The sequence below is a fragment of the Neolamprologus multifasciatus genome, chromosome 22, assembly GCF_963576455.1.
Source record: "Neolamprologus multifasciatus chromosome 22, fNeoMul1.2, whole genome shotgun sequence".
Classification (NCBI taxonomy): Eukaryota; Metazoa; Chordata; class Actinopteri; order Cichliformes; family Cichlidae; genus Neolamprologus; species Neolamprologus multifasciatus.
Window position 1 is genome coordinate 16,359,275 of NC_140459.1, and position 26,272 is coordinate 16,385,546.

A 26,272-nucleotide genomic window follows, 5' to 3' on the forward strand; every position below is an offset into this window, starting at 1 on the left:
GCTTAGCCCCACAGCCTCTGGGCGTGACGTCAAGGCTCGGCATCACGTGGAGCGGCAGCGGCCAATGGGAAGCCACGGTTTCCTGGCAACAGGAGCCCGGCACCTGAATGGCGATTAGCATTTAAAAACTGTAGCTACAAGTTGTTCGTTTACTAAAGAGTATATCAAATGAAACATAACCCACTGTATTTATTAGCATCTATGTGCTTATTAATGTTTATTAATGTTTTATAATGGTCTATAAACATATAGAAGTAATTGTTTTATAAGTCATTTTGTGGCTAATGGCCACCTGATGCACATACACAAGAATACTGATCAAGAACCTCTTTAAAATAATTTAAAAAGCATTCAAATAACTTATACTTTTACTTACTTATTCATTGCTTGCAAATTATTTACCATTAAAAAAAATAAAAAATAACGCTGCACATACAGCGCCACATTTCACTGAATATTTCCACAGTTTATAGCAGCTCCGGCTCTTATTTAAACGTTTTCTCCAGTTTTGCATGCATTCTGTATCTTTTACCTGCCGTGCTGTTTGTTTCTCCCCTAATGTGGGATGTGTGCAAACTAGACCTTCGGATGGATTCAAATGATAAAGATAAACAGCTGACACTAAGACTACATTTTCAGTCATTTGCATTAAAGTTCAGCTTACTTGCTGTGTTTTGCATTCTCTTGATCAGCATAAATGAGCTTGCTTATTTCTGAGTATTGCATGAGGAACAGGAGGGTGATTACGATGATAACCACCATCCATTTGCTGTGGCCCAGTACAGGTGTTCCCATGCAGGCACATTGGGAGCCATGCTTTGGCTAAGATGATTAAAGGAAGTCAAAGCCACAGGGATTATTCAGACTGTGTTCCAGGGAGTATATTCTTAATGGCCTTATGAAGTACACCGAGAACCCCCTCCCTCCTGTCGAGTCAGCAACATGCTCATCACACTGATCACAGCAATCCATTACCTGTACAAAACAATGTTCGATGAACATTAATCACATATCCATGGACAGGAATCATCTCGGCTTCTTTTGATCTCTTTCTAGTGTTGAAATATGTAATAAAGGATTACAATAGAATTCAGAATAATTATTCAGCAGGGTGATGGCCTCCCTTGCTCAGATTCACTTAACTTTGTTTCCTGAATAGATAAGCTTATAAACATAGCGGTGGTGCTTGCAACAACAAAATCTGATCATGAAACACCATCTGTTGAAATAGGGAGATAGCAAGCACACCCAGTAGATCATTCAAAGTTTAACAAATACAGTTTTGTGCAATCAGTATGATGACAACATAAGCAGCTTCAACTGTTGATACAAGGTAGGATGGATCCATGCTTTCATGTTGTTTAGCAAAAACAACAAACATAAAGGCTCATCATCATTTTTGCAGTCTTCTATTGTTTAATTCTGGCGAGTTTTTGTGAATTGTAGCCTCAGTTTCCTGTACCAGTTTACAGGCGTGGCATTCAGTGTGCTCTTTTGCTGCTGTAGCCCGCTGCTTCACAGTTCTTGATGTTGTGATTCAGAGATGCTCTTCTGCATACTTTGTAACAAATGGGGGGTTTTTAAGTCACTGTTGCCTCTCACTGGTTATTTTCTGTTTTTCAGATCATATTCTGCAAACTCTAGAAATGTTTTTGTGGAAAATCCCAGTAGATCACATTCAAAGTCACATCAGGTTCAGGTTCAGATTCCTTTATTGTGAATTGTCCAATGCAAACACACAGAAAATCACAATTTTATAAGCGATTATAGTGAAACAGTCACAATGATAAGTGAAATAAACTCATTTAAGATAGTATTGCACTGTATAAGAACATTGCCACCCACTACACATCTGGATCATTGCATTGCGTTATTAACTATGCGTTACACAGAAATTTTCGATTGAAATCATGTTTCTGGAAATGTGATTGTACAAAAATATAACAAAATTAGACTGCATTTAAAAGTTTTGGTTTTAACCGTATATGCAAACGTCAATTGCGTCAATTTTCAAGTTTGAAATTGGTGCAAATTTAAACACGAATGCTTGTTTAAGGACAAAATGCAGTTTATGCAGTGACACTAATGTCTTTCCAGCACTGTTTGATGATATAAAGCTGCAGTTCTCTGTTGCTGCCTTTAACCGATTGTTACTCTTAACTGAGGTGAGAGCTCATCAGCGTGTTTGACCCTGGGCTAGAGTCCCTGAGTATTGTGTGAAGCCAACACTGCAACCTCTGACTAATAGGTTTGCATAACATTGATCTGACTGGCTGTCCATTGAAGAGCTGCACACACACACACACGCACACTAGTGAAGCCTGGTGTGCCCCAGCTCAAACAGCAAAGAGTCTTTCTAAATCAGCCAGCCCATGGCTCTACACGGGCTCCATCATTAGGTAACAGCGGCTTTACGGACAAGGCTAAGTAGGCGGTTCGGGATGGAGAAGCCACTGAGCAGCACAGCAGAGCCCAACAACCTCTTCTTAATGATTATCTGTTACATAATCAGACAGAGCCAGCCTTGAGCTGCTGAACCTGCTGAGGAGTGTGCCCAAAGTTTGGAGGTGAGCTAAGCTGTTTGGCAGTCGTCCCTAGGCTGAGGATTGTTATCTTATTAAGGAAAAGTTGAACATTCAAAAAACTTGCACTCAGATCCTCATGGAGGATTGCATCATGATGTCTTTGCTGCTCAGTGAGTTTATATTCTTATTTTCAAAAATTTCTCCAGGCACTGGCCTGAAAAGTTATTAACAAACTGATGCTGTATAGACATGTCTGATTTCCAAGTATTATTTATGTGTCTTTGTATTTGCAGACAAATGCTAGTTCAGAGAGAAGCAATGAGAACACAAAAGCAGCTTCACTGAGTTGACCTGCGACTTCACTGTGCTGCGCTGTACGTCATGCACGGCAGGCTAATGCTCAGGCTGACTGGATTACCCAGCAGGTGAATTTATTCTCAACCAGAACACGATGAGCGTTGCGTGCCAGGCTTCTTCACAGCGACTCAGGTGTCAGCTTTGCATGTATGTGTGTGGTTTCTGCTTCTGCACGACATCAGCACCTGCAGGAGAAGATGTCCTCTGAAAGAATAGCCCAGCTTCACAGAGTGGCCTGAGTCATTGAAGACAGGTGTTTTATGTATATGAAATAGTCCAACTTTTTACTGAGAGAAATGGATTGCAGATGTCCTCTAGCAACGACAGAGTTGTCTGGATCTTGTGTAAAATATACAGTTTATGCAAACAGAATGCTGTGATTTGTAAATTATTTTAGGCACAAAGTCAGCACATCAGTTATTTGTGGATGGATTTCTGAATTTGATGCCAACAACATAATTTTGGGGACAAAAGATAAAGTGCAATATTAGAAGTCTATCAGAAGGGGTTTGCCGCTGTGTATGCAAACACTTCACCAACCTAATATTTGTCATCATAAGATTACCAAGATTTAGAGAATACAGAGAAATCTTTGCAAGAAAGAGAAAAGGACCGAAACCAATACCAATGGTACTAAAAACAAACATGTTCCTGTGATGGAAATCTCAGCAGGGATTCAGGAGCACTTCTTAAGAAAAACTGTCCTGTTGTTTAACCAATAAAAAGTTTCATTTTGATGCACACAACTAACTTTTGTCCCCCGTGTAGTTATTCACAGAGCGATGAAGCCAACCCTATCCTTTCTTCTCAGCTGTCAGTCTCTGCCTCCCTCGTTTGTTCATGTCACTATTACCCTAATTAGCCGTGAGATCTTCCATCTGTTTTCATTTATTTATTTACTCAGTTATTGTTCATTTTTTAGCATTGAACAGCCAAATAATCAGATACTTTTGTTTGTTCAAATAATAGTAGTGAAACAATGTAGAGTACCTTTTTGTACCTTTAAAAGTACATTCGATATGATGTACTTGTTTGCATTGTTGCAGTTTGTATGTTGTAGAGATAAGTCTCCAGGATTTTGAACATTAATGCAAGTGAAGAAAAACTGACCTTTAAATAAAGGTCAGGTATGCGGTACTCATTACACCTAGAAATGGGTTTGCTTTTCTGGCCTCACCACCAAGTTTTCACTGAAGCTCATGTCTGAACCTACAGCCACCAGGCACATGCAGGGAGTAAAGAAAGTTTGTGCCGTGAGGTAACAAGGCCAATATGCACACATTGTCCACTTCATTAGGTACACCTGTTCATTTTCCTTGTTAGCACAATCGTATAGCAGCAGTTCACTGCATTCAGGCACGCAGCTGAAATTCAAACTGAGCATCGCTACTCGTTAAAACCAACATATACAGAAGAGCATCTCTGAACTTTGAAGCAGCAGAAGACCACACCAACCTCCGCTCCTGTCAGCTAAGTGCAAGAGACTGAGGCTGCAGTTCACACAGGCTGATTGAAATTGGATAACAGAAGATTAGAAAAAAATGTTGCTTGCATCATCTGATGGCTGCTGCAAAGCTCAGATCATCTCAAACTGGTTTCTTAAACATTACAATGTTCAACAACAATCTAAATCCAGTAGAGCACCTTTGAGATGTGTAACTTTGGGAACATTTATTTGACAGAGCTTGAATAAATAGTAAATGCTTTTAAATCTAAGAGTAAATATGAGTTTTTATTGCATTCCTTTTTATATTTAAATGAACACAAACCTTTGCACCTTACAATCTAGAAGAAACTGTGCAAATGTGAACTTTTTACTGCCGGAGCTCTATGTTTCGCTTTGGTTCTTGACTATGGTTCACATGGTAATATCAAAGTCCACTAATTGCCCTCATGGGTACTTTCATGCAAGGGTAAAAAATCATCTAAATGAAGCACATTTTTGTGTTTTCCTCCACATTTCAAATATGCATTAAAAGCAAAAATAAAAAATGTTGAAGTAGATAAGACAGCACTGAATAAAAATAAAAGTCCTGTGTCCTCTGCATGGTTTTTTGTTTTATTTTTATCTGCTCAGACAGAGGAAAAAAAAGGCACGACTTCAGAGCTGTGTGCTGCCGATAAGCAGAGTAAGGATAGGGCCTCATGTCAGCGATCTATTACAGGCAGTGTAGTTAAGGACTTTTCCTTTCTCTGTTCTCTCTTTGCTGTGTCATGTGAAGTGTGACACCTAAGGCCAGCTATAACACCTGTCACCTTTCTTTAGACATGAAACTCGAACATGCAACGCCGCAAACTCTGTCATAATGAACTGTGACGTGTTTATTTGGAAGAACTGGTATTTCCCCAAAAATCCAAACTCTCCTTTGACCTTCTCATCTGACATGAATCACGTGATCAGAGACGAAGAGCACTGAAAGTGCTGTGCAATGAGGCAGAGATGTAATCGCTGCGTTTACCATGTGAGTCAGCACTTTGCTAAAAGGCCACCTGCTGTCAGATGTGGCAGCAGATGGAAGTGGAGCTTGGCTGGAGATCTGAACTGGCTTAATGAAAGCCTAAATGACTCTTGGCCACAGAAAGAGAGAAGCTTGCAGCTCCGTACACGCTTAAGGGTGAGGTCGAGCTGGATGGGAGGAGCCGGTGAAGAGGAGAAAGAGAAAAGTATAGACAGACACAGGTGTGGAGGAGGAGTGAAAGGACAGAGGGAGAAGAAGAGGAGAGCCTGAGATTATGCAACAGTAAAAAGCAGGTAAGCTGCTGATCTGCAGTCGCCTTGCACACATGACCTTCCCTGATGCTTTGATGCATAACACACACACACACACACACACACACACACACACACACACACACACACACACACACACACACACAGGCAATTACATCAAAGCAAACACCTCAGCTTCATCAGGTGAGGGTGATATGTAAAACTCTGCAGCAACACTACAAAATGTGTTTGATCAAACAAGAAAAGTGGCCCTAAAATATCCCTCCTCAATTTTAGCATTTCTACCTTATCTCAAAGAATTACAGCTGCAGAGCAGTATTCCTGGCAAACTTGTGTTTGCTTACAATGCATGCATGACAGGTGGTTAGACAAGCTTTGTATGCAAGCTTTGCAAATATTTTACCATCCAAACTAGGGGTGTTATCACTGTGTATTTATGTATTTATGTATTTATCGCTGTGTATTTATGACAAGCGTGATACTTGACTGATTGACTGATTAAATATTTTATTTCTGACATGTAAATATGAAAACAGAAAATAAACAAAGCAAAAGAAATACAACGTTGAGTTTTTTACACAACACAATTTACATGCCTGAAAAAGAGTAGGGTGATGTTTACACGTATGTGATCCTACACTGCTCAATACTATTTAATAATTTACAAATCATTGTTCACTGATTCATAACCAGACCATATGCAAGTGTACACACACACACACACACACACATACGCACACATATACACATGAAAAAAATATCAAACCAAAACAAGACACTACATTTTTACATTTTGCTACAAACCCTGCATTAATTTGAAAATGATCATTTTATATTATTTAAAAAGGAAAGTATCAATAGTTTTAAATGATGTAATGCGAAATCATGTGATGACACAACATTTCACAACACTTCAAACCAAAATACATGCATTACTTTCTTACTGTCTTTAGTAAAAAAGTAAGTATTTCACACTGTCTGTGTACCTTTCTCTAACTATACTTACTGACATGCAGACTTAGAACAAGAGTCTTTCTCCGCTCATGTACTTTGTCATTATTTTAAATTTAAGAGGCTAAAATGCTAAGTGAGCATGTCTTCCGTCTCCCTAAAGAACAGTTGTTTACAAGAGATTTTAAAAATGTAATAAAATCTTTAAAATGTATATATAATGTTACATATATATTTAGCAAACTGCGTGATAGAGCATGGCTGCTGCCTGAAGATTCATAGCTTTAATTTGTTGCAGAGTCTCAAGCAGGTCTCCACTCCACTCACTCCAGAGTCACAGATTAATGTCTGGATGCCACCTAGTGGTTGCATGCTCAAAGTAATCTGTGTCCTTGTGGAAATCCAAGTATTTGAGGCTCAGAGAGGAGTTCAGTGCTGTAAGAAGCTTTTGGTCGTTAAGAGCTCTTAGTCAGCACAAAGAGGACAGTTTCTCTTCCTCTGCTGGCAGCTTCATAGTTTGTTTCAAAGTTCAGCTTTCAATCAGTAAATCTTTTAAGATATTTATTAGACTCAAAAAATTCTGCCTTCCGTCCCTTAAAGTACGTGACTTCTTGTGTATGAGTGCATTTTCTGAAAGCAGTGATCATTGTGTCAGACTATTTAATTGAAATTTGGGCTCATCTCACCGTTCAACAAAATCATCGAGAACTGCAACTGGTCCCAGTCTTGCATGTTTAAAGATGCTCCTGTTTCCATCCTGCTCTGACACATATGTGTGTTCAGGGTAAATGATGTAAGGGTGGGAGCACAAGCTGCTGTGGGGAGCCAGTCGAGGAGCAGTTGTGTTAGCCCCGAGGCAGACTGGTGACCTGTTATAAGTGTAACCTGCCTCCCCTCCTACAGCAGGGGTAGATTCCAGCCTTTTCTGTGACCCTGAATTGGATAAGCAGGAAAAGAAATGTCTGAGTTACTGTAACATCTTCTTCATCTCCCACAGCCTCAGTTTTCCTTAAAATTTCTGACTTCACCAGTTTTTCAGGACTTTCATCATGACTGATGTGAACGTGACCCATCTGAACTCTTTTAGAAATTTGGGATAACTGGATGCAGGCACAGGGAATATCACAGCATTCTTCCATATGTTAGACTCATACTGCAAATGTAAATACCTTTTAATAACGTCATGAAATACACAGACTAATAATAAATTACACTGGCTTATATTCTTATGGTTGAGCATATGTTGGTTGTTTGGTGAAAAAAATAAAGCTTTTATAGCCTCCAGTTATGCTAATTAGGATGAATTATTGCACGTGTACAATGCATAATATTTAGGGGGTTTAAACACTGTTCATAATGTAAACATTTGTTATGTGATCTTGTGCTAATCACAGTTTTTCTTTTTACACTGGCCTGGTCATTAAATGGTCTCCAGATTACTTAAAAACCACATGTACTCTAAACTTCCTTTGAGCTTGAAGAAAACCGAGTGTGTACATAACTGAAGCAAATATAAGACGTTTCATGGACTGTCTCTTTATGGACAGTGGCGACTGACCTTTGATCGTTCTCTAAGGCTGGTGCACTAATCAACATCTAATAAACAGCCACCTGCCCAGTCGTTGGGAACAGTGGTTTCTTCCCGTTCTCTCTTCTCCGTGCTGGAGGGAGTACATTTCACAATGTGCTGCCAAAGAAATCATCCTCTTATGGTCATGTGTTTAATATTTCTCTAGAACAAACTCTTTTCCCACCAGCTCGCTCTTCATGCCAGTTTGAGGACGCAGCAGAGACAAACCACCCAGGTTTCAGCTGAAAGGTATCTCTCTTACTTATTTTAAAAACACTTGCTCTCCAAGCGCACTGGAATGTTTGGAATAATTTTGTCAGCCCACGAGCTCTTTGTTACTGAGCTCGTAATTAATATGTATAATATCAATAACTTTTCAGCCAGAATGAGCAGTCTGTGCTATACCCGGCGTGTAAGGAACCTGTGGGCTCCAGCACTTGCCTCTTGGGTTCTTAAGGAGACGATCCCGCACAAACCTCTGTGCCAGCTAAAGAAAGTAATGGTATTTTAAAGACAACAAGGTAACCAAGTTTTTAGATCCAATTAAAATCAAAGAACAGAGTTTATTAAACCAAGTCATATGAACAGCAAGACAACACATAGCAAAGCTAAGCTAAGTGATAACTAAACCCCCCTATACATTTGACATGCAATCTCTGAGACATTATTAGAAATCCTCTACACTCCTGCATTTCACTTAGATCTATTTATTGATGGCATCTTGATTCTTGTATCTTCTTTCTAACCAAAATAGGCTCTTATTTATTTTTTTTCTGTCACACCTTCCACACCAAGTTGTTAGATGTTCTTAGATCATCACCACTACCTTCTATATTTGCCAAACACCACACAAACCTCCCTATTTCATTTATTATGTGTTTGTGTGATTTATTTATCTGGATTTCATCCCAGCTATGTTATTATTAATAGTATTAATATTAGTTTAAATTTGTTATTATTGCTATTATTAATTTGTATATATTATAATTATGATCTAGTTTATTTTATGCTTCAGATCCAATTCATCCTTTTTGCACTTGTATTTATTCAATTCATTCAGCTCCATTTTCAACTTATTTAGCTTTTAATCTTTTATTAGGCTGATAATCCAGTAAGGGATCTACTATCCCCATTTATTCCTATTTTATTATTCTCTTCTAGTCAGTTTTGCCCCAGACTCTTTCAGTCTCTCTGTATTTTTGCTTAACAAATATGATCTTTCAAATCAAATTAACTTCCTTAAACAGTGATAATGCTATTTTTCAGCAGGAGCATCTATTTTCCTGTGTTCAACAATTCTTAATTTTTATGCAAACCTATTTCTTTTCACTACTTTGTTGCTCCTCTCCACACACCTTAAGGATGATTTCTTAATTTCTTCCTTTATTTTTATGTGGGATGCTCGTCCTGACACAACCCCAAAGGGATTTGCACCTCTAGGGGTCTTTCACTTGTTAGGCAAGTGTGTAAAACCACCACAATTTGGAGCCACTCAAGTGGGGCAGTGACCTTAACTAAAAGCTTCTTATGAAATGATGAATAAAAAAAAATAAGATAATAATATTGAATGCTAGCTGCTTTTATTGCTGTTGTTGTTGTTGTTAAAGCTCCTTTTGTCAAGTATATCTGTCTATAACTGTCATACATGTCCCCACGCGTTGTTTAACAAGTCTACACCTGTTGAATTTGGTTACACATAAGGGTTAAGATATAAAGGATTGCCTCGTTACTAATTTTTAATTGTTCTTTGATTATTGTCGTTGTTACGGTAATAAGTAAACAATCACATTATGAACAAACGTGATCGAAATAACTCTCTCTGACTCTGTTTGCATGAAGAGCCTGAGGTATTAATAATGCTTAAAAGCTTTGAAATTAAAATTAAATTAAAATTTAAAAATAGTAAAGTTACACTAGTGACAAAAGATTGCATATGAGGTCTTTAAGTAAATATAGAAAAAAAGATTAAAAACAATAAGTGAGCTGTCATTTTTAGTAAATAAAGACGTCCAGTTATGTAATAATATGATCTAAGTTTAAATGTTGGAATAAGAAATCCATGTTAAGGAGACATCTTTCTTTAGAATGACTCCTGTCGTTTCAAGTCATGCTGCTTTTAAGAGCCCTTATTTTGAAATCCCGCGCGTTCCTTAGAGAGTTCTTCCTCTCTGAGGAGCAGCCGGGAAGGAGCTCAACAACTGTGAGTGAATTTACAACATAAACAGGTTTTGTGGGTCGTGCTGCTGAGCAGTGTTGCCAACTCCACAGTAAGGAAAATCGCTATTGGCTGTCTTAAAAGTCGCTAGAAGTCTCTAAATGACCTCATCGCCTAATTTGCATAATTGGTCTTGCTAATGTAATTGTAACCTAGGTTGTTGGAGAGAGAAATAACATCGTGGAAGAGACATAAAGTGAGTAAAAAAACGTCCTAAATGCATTTAGAATTTATTTAGAAATACAAATGTAATTTCTTTTAGCAATTATTGTTTTTTAATGTCACAATTCCAACCCTGCTCCTTTATCCGGGCTTGGACTTAAGGCATTAAGTAGTTTTAAACCTTGTGATCCACAAAACAGCATAACAGTAAAAGAAGAACTGACTGCGTTACAGTCAGTGCGGGGGCAGCGGCTTCGCTCATGCACGATTCATTTGCAGTTTGGACGCATAGGTGTGAACATCTCCTGCCCTGATAGCAGCTGGGGGAGGACTATCCTGCTGAGCCTGGTCCAGGGGTGGGCTGTGACCGGTGTTCCAGATCTACTGGCGTTTAGATCAACTGGCGTTGGTCGAACAGATGTGTGGCAGTCTTGCGTTTCAGGAGCTGCTACCGACAAACCAGCAAAAGAACGCCAAATGTGTCATCTGTGACACTTGTGAGGTTATCTCGAACACACTCCGTCAGTCTTGATGCCGTTGAACAACAAAATGTTTACAAATGTTTCGAGTTTACCTGGTGATATCCTCATGCGCGACGCGATCGCGAAAACAGCAAACAATTAACACCACGCCGATGTTGTTCACAGGACAGCAACAGTAAACGATCGGGAGACTCTTGTCGTCGTTATCGTTCCCCTCGCACGTTTTATTTCTCCGGTTTCAGCGTTTTTGCTTCACAACTAAAGCGAGCAGTTTACTTTGTGCACTAACATGGACTCGAGTCAACCAGCGCCACCTCTGGCCAAGTGCCACAACCTACAGCCAGATCAACTTGTGACACACATCTGCAGCACGTTTGAATTTGTTTCATGCACATTTGTACCTTTCAATTGTCTCTGTCTGTGCGTCATGCAAATAAACCTTTGAAAAGAATGAAATGATATCATGTATGTACTATCAGGCTACATTTCTACAAAATGCCAAATTATATACACAAAGTCATAAGAATCACCACCCCTGTTCATCATGATATCAATACTTTTGCCCATAAGAAAAATGTTGTGAACAAATATAGACACACTAATATTTCACCAGTGTTGTAACATCACATGTCGTTAGCATGGGTAAGATAACGAAATCAATACCTCAGATGGAAGCACCTTGACTGGGTTACTTCAACATCACTGGGTGACATGTCACTTTGATGCACCGACAGTGGAATTATAGTTCAGGTGACCTGCATGCCTTTGCACTTTAAAGACACTAGAGCACCTAAAGGACGCATGTAAACATCAAGTGATACACAGATAAGACTGTTGCACAGAAATATGCAGTATCTGCACACTGTAACATGTTTAGTTGCTTTACTCAAGAGCCTGACTTCAGATGAATGACTCTGACAATCTAATTTTTCTTGCAGATTGAATGCACCTTCTATGGGAAGTGGTACCACACAGTGTGTGTGGACTTCCCCTCTGCAGAAGGCGACTACAAATGTTGTGGTTGCTAAATAAACAGAAAAAATTGATCCCTGTTGTGTTCGCTTACTGATTGTTTTTAGTGTTGACAATCCACATTTCTGGGATTGCATCTGTCAACATGTTTGTGGGTAGATCTGAATGTACCAGGGGTAAGTGCAGCCACTCAGCCTCTACTCAATGTGATCATAGCAGCAGGTGCAGATGTGTCACAAGTTAATCTAGTAGTAGGCTGTGGTATTTGGCCACAGGTGGCAGCAGTGGACTGACCTGCATTGGAGACTGCTCCAGCTGCTATGTGATAGTGGATCTGCTACAAATTGAAGATCACATGCAAGTGTTGGAAATTAACGCTTGTATTATGTTGAAAAACAAAAAAGTGACATTGATTTTGTTGCAGGTCATTTTGACCCGTACTGTGTAAATCCACTCAGAATTGTCAAGAAACTGCAATAAAACAATAGCAACTTTATTTTCCATGAGATAAACATGTAGAACACAGACATGCAACAGTTAGACTTTCCATAAGTATTTTAGGAACAATTTGGTTTTTTGCTCTTACAAACACATTTCTTTTGAACTTGCCCAACGTTCTCAGTTTTTCAATGCTCAACATTTTCAATTTTGTCCACATGATGGACAGAATGTAACTGTGTGCTTTCTGCAGATGTACTTCTTGCATTTCTCACACAAAATGCTTGTTTTACAACAGGAATCTTCCTAACTAAGATTTAAAACAAAAGATTTCTACGTCTCCTCCAGTCCCAAAAACAGATGACAAACCAATCGCCACACCTGAGTCACTGACTTTCTTAAATCCACTCACTCTCACTGGCTCTGTTTATTACTAATCACTGTGTAACTGCTGTAAATTCACAGTCATCTCCTTACAAATGTTCATTAGATTAACCACACTTATACAGACTGTATATAACCACCAACTCTCCAGCCATGTTGATGGATCGCCTATATTGGCTGGAAATATTCATTTCCAGAGGAAAGACACAGACTCTGCTTACAGGATGTGATGTGACAACACTGATGAACTATTGATGTGTCATATTTGTCTAAGACGCATTTCATTGTTATGGAAAAAGAGAATATTAAAATCATGATGAACAGGGGTGGTGATTTCTATGACTTTGTATATATAATTTGGAATGTTGTACAAATGTAGGCCAATAGGAAATATATGATATCATTTCATTCTTTTCAAAGGTTTATTTGCATGACGCACAGACAGAGACAATTGAAAGGTACAAATGTGTTGTGCATGAAACGAATTCTAACGTGCTGCAGATGTGTGTCACAAGTTGATCTGGCTGTAGGTTGTGGCACTTGGCCAGAGGTGGCGCTGGTTGACTCGAGTCCATGTTAGTGCACAAAGTAAACTGCTCGCTTTAGTTGTGCAACAAAAACGCTGAAACCGGAGAAATAAAACGTGCGAGGGGAACGATAACGACGACAAGAGTCTCCCGATCGTTTACTGTTGCTGTCCTGTGAACAACATCGGCGTGGTGTTAATTGTTTGCTGTTTTCGCGATCGCGTCGCGCATGAGGATATCACCAGGTAAACTCGAAACATTTGTAAACATTTTGTTGTTCAACGGCATCAAGACTGACAGAGTGTGTTCGAGATAACCTCACAAGTGTCACAGATGACACATTTGGCGTTTTTTTGCTGGTTTGTCGGTAGCAGCTCCTGAAACGCAAGACTGCCACACATCTGTTCGACCAACGCCAGTTGATCTAAACGCCAGTAGATCTGGAACACCGGACAGTCTCACAGAGCGTTTAACCTAAAACACTGAGCTAATGGAAAACGTGGTGATTTTAAGAAAACATTAGGGCTACCTTCCAAAAGTACACCTTTTCTCCTTTTCTTAACTCCTTTTCTTTGACTTCAAAATGTCATCGAGGTCAAGGAAAGCGAGTAGGATGGTACATAAGGGAGTAGGGAAAAGAGAGCTGAGAATCCTAACGACCTTAAAATGGTCTCCGTGAAGCTAACCGCCGCTTATCTGCGGCTTAAATTTTCTTGCGCTTCTGCACTAAGTTTTATGGTAGCATGATAGCGCTTCTCCTTCGTTGCTTATTTTTGTTCAACAGACTAAAAAAAGGATTGACACATCAGAATTACGTTTATTATAGTGTGCCTTTGAAGACACAGTAAAGGTGTGTGTGTGTGTGTGTGTGTGTGTGTGTGTGTGTGTGTGTGTGTGAATGAAGAAATGAAAGTGAGGATATGAAGAGAATATGTTTTTTAATTTTTCATTTGATTTACTTCTATTGGAAATTCAGTCAAATCTTCTTGCAGTTGAGAAGAAATTTCCTTTAATTTCTCTGGAATCTTGCGGCATCTTTGTGAATGTTGGCACACAGGTAGAGTAATCAACTGAGAATTTCATGCCAACTATTATGTCCTTTAATTTCTCCAGAGTCATTGAGTGTATGGAGCTGAAGCTCTGCACACATACAGTGTGGGTGTCCCACAAGAGGAATTAGTTGAAACTTTTTTTGTTAATTGGTAATTGTTCTTCATAATTCTGGGTCACTCAGTAAGATTAACTTAAAATGATTAAGTAATGAGAATAATTTAAGGGCTGATCCATTTTTAAATACCTTCGGAAACTTACTAAACAGATTTAGATCATTCTTCCAGTCAAGTCAGGGTTAGCCTTGAAAATTCTGCATTTGTGAATACAAATATTTCAGTTAAAAGCAAATTGGTAGTATTCATTGAACAGATTCCAATCTTGATTATTTTCACAGTTATTTCACATCCTGGGGCACGATGAGTCCCCTGGCCTGCAACTATAAGGACTGCATTGTAATACACTGAAATAAAAGATTTGCCAACTCACTATCACAGAAAATACAACCATGTACATCTATTTCAAGCCGGACTTCCGGCTTGAGTGAACGCTGGCGCGTCTGGCTGCCGCTACTCACCGGTACATTTTTCGATTATTTGGTAGTGATGGGCAGATGAAGCTTCATGAAGCACTGAAGCTTTTCATCCAATTGGTTCACCCCAGCGCAAAGCTTCTTGAAGCTTCATTTGCTCTAGTAGGACATCTACTGGACGTAAAAATATTAGTTGGCATGAATTTGAAGAGTGTGGCCTTTTGCACACAGCCTGTAAATGTCAACAACAAAAGGAGTGTGTAAAACATCTATATTGTAGTGATGGCAGTATACTTTGTATATTTATGCTGGCAGTATGGAAAATGATCATTTGGAAATGCTTAAAATGGAAATGATCATTTACTGTGAGGTGAGGTGTGGTTGGGGTATGGACAGTGGTTGTGCTTTTGTAACGTTCAGGTATGGACAGCTACACACTGAGGCTTTGAGCCTCAGTCCTGCCCACATTTATTCTGTAAAACTAAATTTTCACTGCTTTTATGACGTTTTTAGTGGGGAGAACATAGCTAGGATTTAATGATTTAACAAATCTTTTAAATCCTTTGTCCTCCACAATGCTAAATGGCTGGGAGTCCTCAATCACCATGCTAACCAGGTCTTCATCTATTTGAGATTGTTCTCCTGAGGAAAGACAACAAAAACAAAGCACAAATATAAATATTACACACGTCAATTATTGCATTGTATAATATTGTTATATCATTTAGTAACATTACTGCATGCTATATTATCATGGCATTTGATGGTTCACCTGGTCTTGCTCCACAATCGGTGTTCCCCCTATTCTCATGCAAAGCTCTGTAGTGCCTAAGCATGGATGAGGTGTTGTTGTTATATCCCAGCTCCCTGGCACATAGCAAACACTTCACCTTGTACAAATGTAAAGACAGCTTAACATATGTTTTATTGCACCATCAGTATTATGAAAATACATCTTCTGTAGAAATTTACATAACTTGTTGGGAGGAATAAAATCAAAATGTTCCCACACAGGGGAGGACATCCTCCTCTTCTTAGCTGGCTCCATTCTCTCCTGACTTTCTCTCCTCACTCTCATAAACCTCCAAACTCTCTCCAAACTGTCTCTAACTGTCACTAACCGCAACTCTCCATCAAACACCTACATTTTTGAATGAAGTCTGAGGGGTTCATATCGCTGTCATATCTCGCGGCAAAGTTTGAACCGCTTCATGAACCAGTCACGTGGTACAGCCGGGCAGCGAGGCTTCGGACGTCATCATTTTCAGCTCCTCCCATAAATGAAGCAAGCCTCGATACGCGCTTCGCGGAAACGTCCCCTCAATTACTCGACACACGCTTCGAAGCCTCGATACAGAACGTCACATCACTATTATTTGGATTAATTGGATTATTTCGATTCAGATTTGAATGAACAGGGACATTCACACTCAGGACCAGATCGATCTCTGCCAGGGATTGATTTGCAACGCTTGTCCTCAACTTCTGTTATTTCAGCTGAATGTGTTCTCACGTCTTCTTCTCAGTGAGCTGCACTAGCTTAACTGTTTGAGCTATTTTAGCCTACCTGCTTGCTGCTCCGGCCGGCTCGGCTCCTTTTCCTCCACATAATCGAAGATGTGGACCAAGATGCTCCTGAGCTGGTCGGCACTATTTTGGATTCTCCTGACGCTCGTCTACCATCCTACGGCTGGACTGCTCCGCTATACAGCCGCTGAGCTCCTGCACCTTCGCGGGCAGCTATCGCTCCCGTCGCCGGCGGAGCTCCACTACCACCCGGGCATCACTTTCCAGCCTCGCCGGAGATACATCCATCGCGGGTCCCGCAGGATTTTCCATAACTCCAATGGAACTAAATCGTTCTGGTCTGCTACTCGCCGCCCTCGCATGAACCCTGATCGGGCTGTCAACCATCGATCTCTAGCCCACCTGCCCAGGGCGCCCACCGCGATTAACAAAAAAGAAGATACTCCACTCAACTTCGGTCTTCTAAACATTCGTTCATTGACAAATAAGGGACCTCTCATCCAAGACCTCCTATCTGACTGTAAGTTTGACTTTTTCTGCTTAACTGAAACCTGGCAACAACCTGATGACTTTTCTCAGCTAAACGAATCTGCTCCAACATTAAGTCCTGCCAGTTAACGTTGATACCTTTAGTTCTCTAGAGGTCGTTGCATGTGAGCTGACTGGAACCATTCCCACCATCATAGCTACTGTATACCGCCCCCCCAAACCTAACCCTGTCTTCCTCAGTGACTTTGCTAATCTACTAACCCATCTTTCATCTCTCTCCCCAAATGTGATCTTGGTGGGAGATTTCAACATTCACATGGACAATAATGACCTTCTGCTCACCAGAGACTTTTCCTCCTGTCTCGAAGGCTCTGAATTTAAACAATTTATCGACTTTCCCACTCACTCTAAAGGACACACCCTGGACTTGGTCTGCTGTTCTGGTCTTACTCCCTCAAATCTTTCTGCTACTGAAATCCCCATAACTGACCACTTACTCCTTTCATTTAATCTCACTCTCTGCTGCTCTTCTACAAGCCAACCCGTCTCATCTCGTTCCGCAACATCAAGAACATTGATATGGACTTTCTCACTACCAGTTTGGACAATGTTCAGATTCCGGACTTCTATTCTACTCCTGATGATTTGTTGTTATATTATAATAATTGTCTACGCACTGTCCTTGATTCTCTGGCTCCTGTATAAACCCACTGTGTTTCCTTCGCTCGCTCTGCTCCCTGGTTTACCTCTGACCTCCGAGCTCTGAAGGCCAAAGCTCGGCAGCTAGAGCGTAAATATAAGAAATCTGGTTTAACTGTTGATTCAGAAATCTATAAATACCACGTACTTCAGTATAAAGACTCCATCAACAAGGCCAAACAAAGCTTCTACTCTGGTATTATCAGTTCTTATGAGGGTAATGCAAGGACTCTGTTTTCAGTTCTCAACAAACTAATTCAACCCCCCAACGCTTTACCACTGCACTTCTATTCCTCTGAAACCTGCAACTCCTTGATGCTGTTCTGGACTACGGAAATCAATAACATCCACCAGCAACTCAGATCAAATGTTGTGTCTACGCCCTCTCCAGAACCTTTTCTCCTTTTTGAGCCGTTTTCCACTTTTCATCTTCCTGATTTATCTGATATTTCCAAGTTCATATGTAAATCAAAGTCTGCCACATGTCATCTTGACCCCATGCCCACGGGGCTTGTGAAATCCTGCCTCTCTTCTTTACTCCCACTCATCTCTGCTATCATTCACTCTTCTCTCACCACCGGTATCGTTCCCTCCTTATTGAAGACTGCTCTAGTCACTCCTATACTGAAAAAACCTTCTTTAGATCCTAACAACTTTAACAATCTCTGTCCGATTTCCAATTTACCCTTCATTTCTAAGATACTTGAAAAAGTGGTTGCAGCTCAACTTCATTTACACCTGGTTAATAATAACATCTATGAGAGATTTCAATCTGGTTTTCGCTCATGTCACAGTACCGAAACTGCTCTACTTAAAGTCACTAACAATCTTCTAATTGGAGCTGACTCTGGTCTTCTCACCATTCTTGTCCTTTTAGATCTGAGCTCAGCCTTCGACACCATTTCTCACTCTGTACTTCTAAGCAGACGTTCCTCTCTCGGCATCTCTGACACACCCCTCGCCTGGTTTCAATCATATCTCCTCGACCGTTCCCAGTTTATTCAACTAAGATAATTCCGCTCTCGTCTATTTCCCGTCATCTCTGGTGTACCCCAAGGCTCAGTTTTAGGCCCTCTTCTCTTCATAATATACATCCTTCCTCTAGGTACCATCTTCCGCAAATTTGATCTTCAGTTTCACTGTTTTGCTGATGACACCCAGTTATATCTCTCTTGCAAACCTGATTCCTCCCTCCCACCTTCTTCCCTTACAGAATGTCTATCCGAGTTAAAATCCTGGTTTACCTCTAATTTTCTAAAGCTCAATGAGGATAAAACTGAGACCCTCCTTATTGGCACCAAATCCAACCTTTTGAAGGCAAACCATTTCTCACTCACCATCGATAACTCCACAGTTTTCCCTTCTCCTCAGGTTAAGAGCCTTGGTGTCATCCTAGACAGTTCACTTTCCTATAAATCTCACATCAATAATCTCACCCGTTCTGCCTACTTCCATCTACGTAACATTAACAGATTGCTTCCTTCTCTTTCCACCCAGTCTACGTCCATTCTTGTCCATAATCTTGTTACCTCCCGTATTGACTACTGCAATTCTCTTTTGCATGGTCTCCCCCAAAAATCCCTCCATAAGCTTCAACTGGTTCAGAACTCTGCTGCTCGCATTATCACCAGAAACCCCTCCTACCAGCACATCACCCCTGTTCTTCAAGAACTTCACTGGCTCCCTGTAAAATTCCAGATAATTTTCAAACTTCTTCTGCTCACCTTCAAGGCCATTCATAACCTCGCTCCCCCTTACCTTTCTGATCTGTTAACCACCACCTGTTCTGCCCGTTCACTTCGTTCTTCTTCTTCTATCCAGCTTGCTGTACCTTCCTTCCGCCTCACCACCATGGGAAGCAGAGCTTTCAGCTGCTCTGCTCCCAGACTGTGGAACTCTCTGCCCCCAGAAATAAGAAACATTGATTCTCTCCCACAGTTTAAATCCCAAATCAAAACTTATCTGTTCAAATCTGCATATTCACTGTGAATCCACTGTTTGTTAATTTTATTTTGTGCTTTTATTTTATTGTTCCTATTCCGCCATTGTTTTACTAAGTATTTTATCCTATTGTAAAGTGTCCTTGGGTGACTTGAAAGGCGCTCATAAATAAAATTTATTATTATTATTATTTATTTATTTATTTTTTAAACTCCATTTGAAAAGGTTTTTTTTTCTGTTTGGTCACCTGACTCCATTCAACATCTTTAAGAATGCAGCGATTCATTAGAAACCTTCCGAAGCAAAATGCACTACGAGCTTGGCTACGTAATTGTGTCACGGCAGCTGTCAATGACATGGGTCTGCCATAGTGAAACTTCAATGTTCAGGAAATGGACTAGAAAAAGCGATTTTTATGTACTTAATACTAACTATTTACAAAATACACATCAACGTTTGACAGGTACGACCGTAGCATTGGTTACCAATGTCATTCACTTTACCTGTCAGTGGTTCTAGTCATCTGGATGATACATTTGGGGATAATAAAAAAGATAAAACTGGATTTTAACTAATGTCAATGCTAGGCAATAATCCAGATCATAGTATAAAGTTTGGAAACAGGTGGGAACTGGTCCCAGTGCCTTTCTTTGCTGGTTACCCTCTCCTTTATGAATCCTGTGCTTTATCCAATCAGACGATGGCAGAGGACAAACCGTGGGCTCTGATCTCAGAGGTGGGCGAGCAGGGTTTCATCGAAGAGGTCACTGACATAATAAAACAACACTTCAACATAATCTGCCTCAGAGACTTTCTACAAAACCCCCAGCAGCACGGCCCAAAGATCCAGGCCATACTGATGTGGAACACCTACCCTGCAGCCGAGCCGTCGCTGCTCAGCTCGCTTCCATCACTAAAAGTGGTCGCCAATGGAGGAGTGGGCATCAACCACCTGGATGTGCCGTACATCACCAGTCTCGGGGTGAAGGTGGCCAACACGCCCGGCGTGGTGAGTGTCGCCACTGCAGATATGGCTATGGGTCTGCTGCTGGCATCCGCAAGAAAGATAGTTGAAGGTGAGGTCAAAGGTTCAAATCTGATCCCAGGGTGGAGCAGTTTGAGTAAAACCCAAAGATATTTAAACGGGAAATATGGCAATGTTTCTCATAGGTCACCAAATAGCTGTTGACCCCAACACTACCAGTATACCACAAAGCCTGATGGGAGTCGAAGTCACCGGGTCGACTCTGGGGATCATCGGAATGGGACACATTGGATACAAAATTGCTCAGAGAAGCAAAGGGTTTGATATGAAGATCCTGTATCACAACAGACACAGAAGGTAAGACCAATTCATCGAACAGATCAAAAAAATCCTGCTAAAGTGACTTGAATAGATACACAGTACTTCACTACTGCCAGAAGTATTCACTCACCCAATGCAAAACCTCAGATGTAGCATTGTAAATAGGGATGGGTATTGATAAGATTTTCACGATTCCGTTTTCGATTCTGTTTAACAATTCGATTCTTTATCGATTCTCTTATCAATTCTTTTTAAAAAAGGAGAACACTAAGGTTGAATAGCTTAGAACTTTGTTTTATAACTTCTCTTTGAACAAGATAGAAATTTAGGAGTAACATGGCCTTACAAACCCAACAGTGAGATCTTAAGAGATCCACAGCCTACGGCTCTTCAATGGGGCGTCACAGGGTCCCCAGGAAAAAAAAATTGTAAACGTAAAATAATAAAATAAATATTCTTCTGTAGCAATAACAAAGTATAACATAAATTATTCTGTAGCAATTACACAAGAATATCCAGTAATGTCCCTGCCTACAATTAAACACATTCACTTACTGAAAATCGGGGGCATCTGCTGTGGCAGCCTTTGACCACAAACTTAGTCACTGCTCGGTGACATTCGTCTATCCTGGCCCGAAAGGAGATGCTAACGGTAGACTGCAGCGAGAACTGCCAGCATCTGAGCCAGCCAGACTCTGTCTGTCTCTCTCATCATGGTCACCTAAATGCACAGTAATGGCAGGTTTTGTAATAAGGCAGATCGCGCTAACATAATATGCACTGTTAGTTGATTATTCACCTGCCGCATTAACGGGAGAGGACGTGCAAACGTTACCGCTGCTGCTGGGTTGAGATTCACGAGTCCGGAGCGGAATTAAAAACACGACATTCATTTAAGGTTATCGCGTGTTTTGTGAGCAAATGCTTTTGCATATTCGTAGTGTTTCCTCCCTTAAATGAAATATCCACTTTGCAAGTATTGCAAGTTGCCCGGTTGTCTTCCGTTCTCGTAAAGTATAATCAAACTTTTGAGCGTTTGAGCCGCTTAGGCGCTGTGTTTCCTGCCAGGTAAATGACGCTCAGCAATGTGGTGACGTCATTCGGGGCGACTGGAATCGATAAGGGAATCGTTTGCAAAAATGGCAAACAATTCCAAGGAATTGAAACAGCGGGAACTGGTTCTCAACAAGAACCGGTTTTCGATACCCATCCCTAGTTGTAAAGCATGTTGCCACAGGACTCCAGAACAGTGGAGACATGTTCTCTGGAGTGATAAATCATGCTTCTCCATATGGGAAGCTGATGGATGAGTCTGAGTTTGATTGTTATCAGGAGAACGGTACTTGTCTTGCTGCATTGTGCTGAGTGTAAAGTGGAGGCGGGGATTATGGTGTGCGGTTGTTTTTCAGGAGTTCAGCTCGACCCCTTATCTAATGCTTCAGCATACCAAGACACTGGTTTGGGCGTGGCCCCTTTCTGTTGCAACATGACGGTTCACCAGTGCACAAAACAAGGTCCATAGAATCGTGGATGACCAAGTTTGGTGTGGAAGAACTTGCACAGAGTCCTCAACCCGCCAGAACACCTTTAGGATGAATTAGAGCGGAGACTGCGAGCCAGGCCTTTGCTTTCAACATCAGTGTCTGACCTCACAAATGCATTTCTGGAATAATTGTCAAAAATTCCCATAAAAACACTCCTAAATCTTGTGGAAAATCTTCCTAGAAAAGTTGAATAGATTCCGAATGGGATGTCACTCAAGTTTGTATTTGTGTGAAGGAAAACAAGCTATACACTATAGTGTTTTTGAATCCCAGCTTTTAAAGAAATCTGACATTAATAAATGTAGCAGCATTAACTGTACATTTGTGATTGCTTTTTTTTTTTTGTGCTGTTCAGGAGCGTTGAAGATGAGCAGTCAGTGGGGGCGAGTTACTGTGAGAACATGGATGACCTGCTGAGGGAGTCCGACTTTGTTGTGCTCGTTGTCAACCTTTCCCCTGAAACCAAAGGCCTGATCAGCCACAGGGAGCTGTCCCTCATGAAACCCACTGCAACCCTGGTCAACGTCAGCAGAGGTGAGGATACTGTGACTGCGAGTCTTCACCAGTCTCTGGGCTTTCAGTCTGATTTTGTGACTTTTCATGTTTTAGGTCTGGTTGTTGATCAGGATGCTTTAGTCAAAGCTCTGCAGTCTGGAGAAATTCGAGCAGCAGCTTTAGATGTGACTCATCCTGAACCTTTACCCAGGTAATATGTCTCTGAAGACACCCACGCTCTGCAGCCAGAGCGGTACATCACATAATAATAATGATGAACTCTTACATGTGAGGTACTCAGGGTTAATGGCTTCTTGCGTATAGTGTAAACAGACTCTTATTAGAACAAAACAGAGCCTTTAAGTTGTGTTTTAAGCCATGCAGTGCTGGTTTCAGTGTGATGCTTGAAGAATCTTACATTTAATATTTTTTCAAGATGTACAGTTAAGTCCATTATTTGTCAGACAAAGACAAAATCTTTGTAATTTTCCCTCTGTTCACCACCCAGTGGATTTTAAATCAAACAGTCTGATTAAGACGCAGACTTTCAGCTTTAATTCAAGGGGTTCAACAGAAGTAATAGATTAACTCTTTAGGAACTACAGACATGTTTATATATACATTTACACATTTTTAGACACTCAAAATTAATTGGAAAAACTAAAAACAAAAGCTAAATATAAGGACGGGTTTCAACAGTTGTTTAAAAATCCTCTGCTGTCAATGACTTACTGAACTCTAGAACCAATGAGTGTCACCAGATGCTGTGTTTTCTACTCTGCCAGAGCTTTACTGCATCTGCCTTCTTTTTCAGCTTGTTTGTGGGCCTCTCTTCTTTCAGTTTTGTCTTCACTATCTGAAAAGGATGTTTTATTGGGTTCAGATTATGTGACTGACTTGGCCATTAAATAGTATTCCATTTTTTTGCCTTGAGAAATTCACGAGAGTAGTTTTTTCATTGTAGATTGTGACAATATTCCACCTACCTCCCTGAGAGTGTTCGTGATTTGGTTAGGTATTAACAATGGAAATGATTCTGTCATCATGCACTTTTGTTGTCTTCTGTGGTGTTTCAGTCTGAGCTGTTTTTCCTCTCTCTCTGATGTGTTCATTTTGTTTGGAGAGGAAAATATCCCCCCTTTACCAGCCTGTGCATGCAGTCACACAAAATGGAATGAAAATTAAAGGAAGCATGAATGAACATCAGCTGTCTCCTGATGCTTTTCTTGCTGTGTTCCATGCAGGGATCACCCTCTCCTCAGCCTGCCTAATGTACTCATCACACCCCACGTTGGCACCTACACCTATGCTACAATAAAACGGATGGTTCAGTGCATGGTGGATAATGCCGTAGCAGCTGTGAATGGCCTACCTGTTCCCAATGAAGTCAAGTTGAAATGATTTTAATTAATATTGCCAAGAATTTTTTCTATTTTTCTGTCCCTCCTATAAAAGAAGGTGAGCTGGTGTTAGTTAGAGATTTATTTTTGGCTCTTTGGTTTTATTGTGGACACTTGTTGGGCAACAAACTGTAAAAACGTAGGTTTTTGTGAAGAATAGGACAATATTCCTGCTATAGAATAAACTGTGTTGAATCTCTGACTTCCTCTAAGAAAACTTAATGACTGTTGAAACTTTAATTAGTTTGAGGAAAAACTGTTTCATGTTCATGTTAGCAAAAAACTTGCAATAAAAGTCAAAGAACGAAAGAAAAGTTTCAGCTTGAATGCAACCACTCTTAGTTTATTAATCCAGTATGTATGTGAAGTATGACAGTTTAATAAATTTTTTTTTTTTTTTAAAACTTCTTATTTTTACGTGTCACATGTTTTTAAAGTATGTTGATATCATTTCAGTGGAAAATATGTGTAATTATTATTATAATTTTTACTCATTATTACTCACTTCCTACTAACACAAGGCCTTTTAGGTGGGTGGAAAGTCTTTTTGGGGAAGTTGCAAGGCTGATATGTGACTGCTTGTCCTTATGAGTGACCATCTTTTCCTGTTTGGAACCAGGCTGATAACTCTGACCATGGTGCCCTTATGCCCTGGACTGCTGGCCAGAATTAAATCTCTAGCTTTGAAAGAAAAATAAAGCTTGTGTACCCTATTTTCTGTGTGAATGTGGTGGTTTTCTACTGGTCACTATTGGAACTCATTTCTTTCTTTTACTGAGGCCATTGTGTTGCCTACTTTTTAATTCAATTCAATTTTTATAACTTAATGTTAAAATTATATTATAAAAAAAAAATTAAAATTATAACAACAACCGTTGCCTCAAGGTGCTTTATATTGTAAGGTTATGACCCTACAATGAAAAAAAGAAAGAAAACAGAGAAAACCCCAACAAGCATAGGGCCCCCATATGTGCAAGTGCTTTGGTGACAGTGGGAAGGAAGAACTCCTTTTCAACAAGAAGAATAACCAGGCTCGGGGAGGGGCAGCTCCCTTAATCTGCAACTAGTTGGGATTAAGGGAGGAAGACAGAATAAAGACACGCTGTGGACGAGAGCCAGAGATTAATAATGATTAAATAATTGAATGTAGAGAGGTGTATAAACAGAATACGAGTGAAAAAGTTGACTGAAGAAGAAAAACTCAGTGCATAATGGGAATCCCCCAGCAGTTTAGACCTACTGCAGCATAACTGCAACCCTAAAATTTGCTGGGCCGCTAGTGGTAATAATGTAATAAGGTTGCAGAAAAGCAACCTTATTACAAGCAGAAAAATTTTTCTCATAGGTCTCCAAATAGCTGTTGACCCCAATACTACCAGTATACCACAAAACCCGATGGGAGTTGATGGGGGATCATCGGAATGGGACACATGCTGGAAGGTGCTCCACCTGGAGACTCTGTTGTCCTGCTGGGAGACTTCAATGCTCACGTGGGTAACGACAGCGAGACCTGGAGGGGCGTGATTGGGAGGAACGGCCTCCCTGATCTAAACCCGAGCGGTGCTTTGTTATTGGACTTCTGTGCTAATCACAGTTTGGACATAACGAACACCTTGTTCGAACATAAGAGTGTCCATAAGTGCACCAGGGACGCTCTAGGCCGTAGGTCGATGATCAATTTTGTAATCGTATCACCAGACCTGTGACCATATGTTCTGGACACTCAGGTAAAGAGAGGGGCTGAGCTGTCAACTGATCACCACCTGGTGGTGAGTTGGATCAGGTGGTGGGGGAGGACGCTGGACAGACCTGGTGCACCTAAACGTGTAGTGAGGGTGTGCTGGGAACGTCTAGCAGAGGCCCCAGTCCGCGAGATCTTCAACGCACACCTCCGGCAGAGCTTCAACAGCATTCCGAGGGAGACTGGGGACATTGAGTCCGAATGGACCATGTTCAGCGTCTCCATTGCCGAAGC

The 26,272-nt window shown here is 40.6% G+C and overlaps 1 protein-coding gene and 2 long non-coding RNA genes across 9 annotated transcripts; 2 read left to right on the forward strand and 1 right to left on the reverse strand.

Annotated features, from left to right (window-relative positions):
• The first annotated feature begins 92 nt into the window (after nucleotides 1-92).
• LOC146493220 (uncharacterized) lies at nucleotides 93-5,547 on the forward strand. The gene is made up of 2 exons (XR_014871876.1): nucleotides 93-2,695; nucleotides 2,819-5,547. It is a non-coding gene; the product is annotated as an uncharacterized LOC146493220 (long non-coding RNA).
• A 1,305-nt stretch (nucleotides 5,548-6,852) lies between these two features.
• On the forward strand, nucleotides 6,853-24,688 carry LOC146493221 (uncharacterized). 7 transcript variants are annotated; one of them, XM_085148259.1, is made up of 6 exons: nucleotides 6,853-8,636; nucleotides 20,250-20,628; nucleotides 20,723-20,894; nucleotides 22,758-22,936; nucleotides 23,012-23,108; nucleotides 24,142-24,688. In XM_085148259.1, exons 1-6 carry the CDS (start codon nucleotides 8,433-8,435, stop codon nucleotides 24,296-24,298), a joined length of 1,188 nt encoding a protein of 395 aa, XP_085004385.1. In that variant the 5' UTR covers nucleotides 6,853-8,432; the 3' UTR covers nucleotides 24,299-24,688. The 7 variants fall into 7 exon arrangements, with proteins under 7 accessions (XP_085004385.1, XP_085004380.1, XP_085004384.1 ...); XM_085148254.1 differs by lacking the exon at nucleotides 6,853-8,636 and adding an exon at nucleotides 9,199-10,334; XM_085148258.1 differs by lacking the exon at nucleotides 6,853-8,636 and adding an exon at nucleotides 10,313-10,401.
• Nucleotides 21,171-22,758, reverse strand: LOC146493222 (uncharacterized). Its single transcript, XR_014871875.1, has 2 exons — nucleotides 21,658-22,758; nucleotides 21,171-21,579 (listed from the first exon to the last, which is right to left on the reverse strand). It is a non-coding gene; the product is annotated as an uncharacterized LOC146493222 (long non-coding RNA).
• Nucleotides 24,689-26,272: the final 1,584 nt, after the last annotated feature.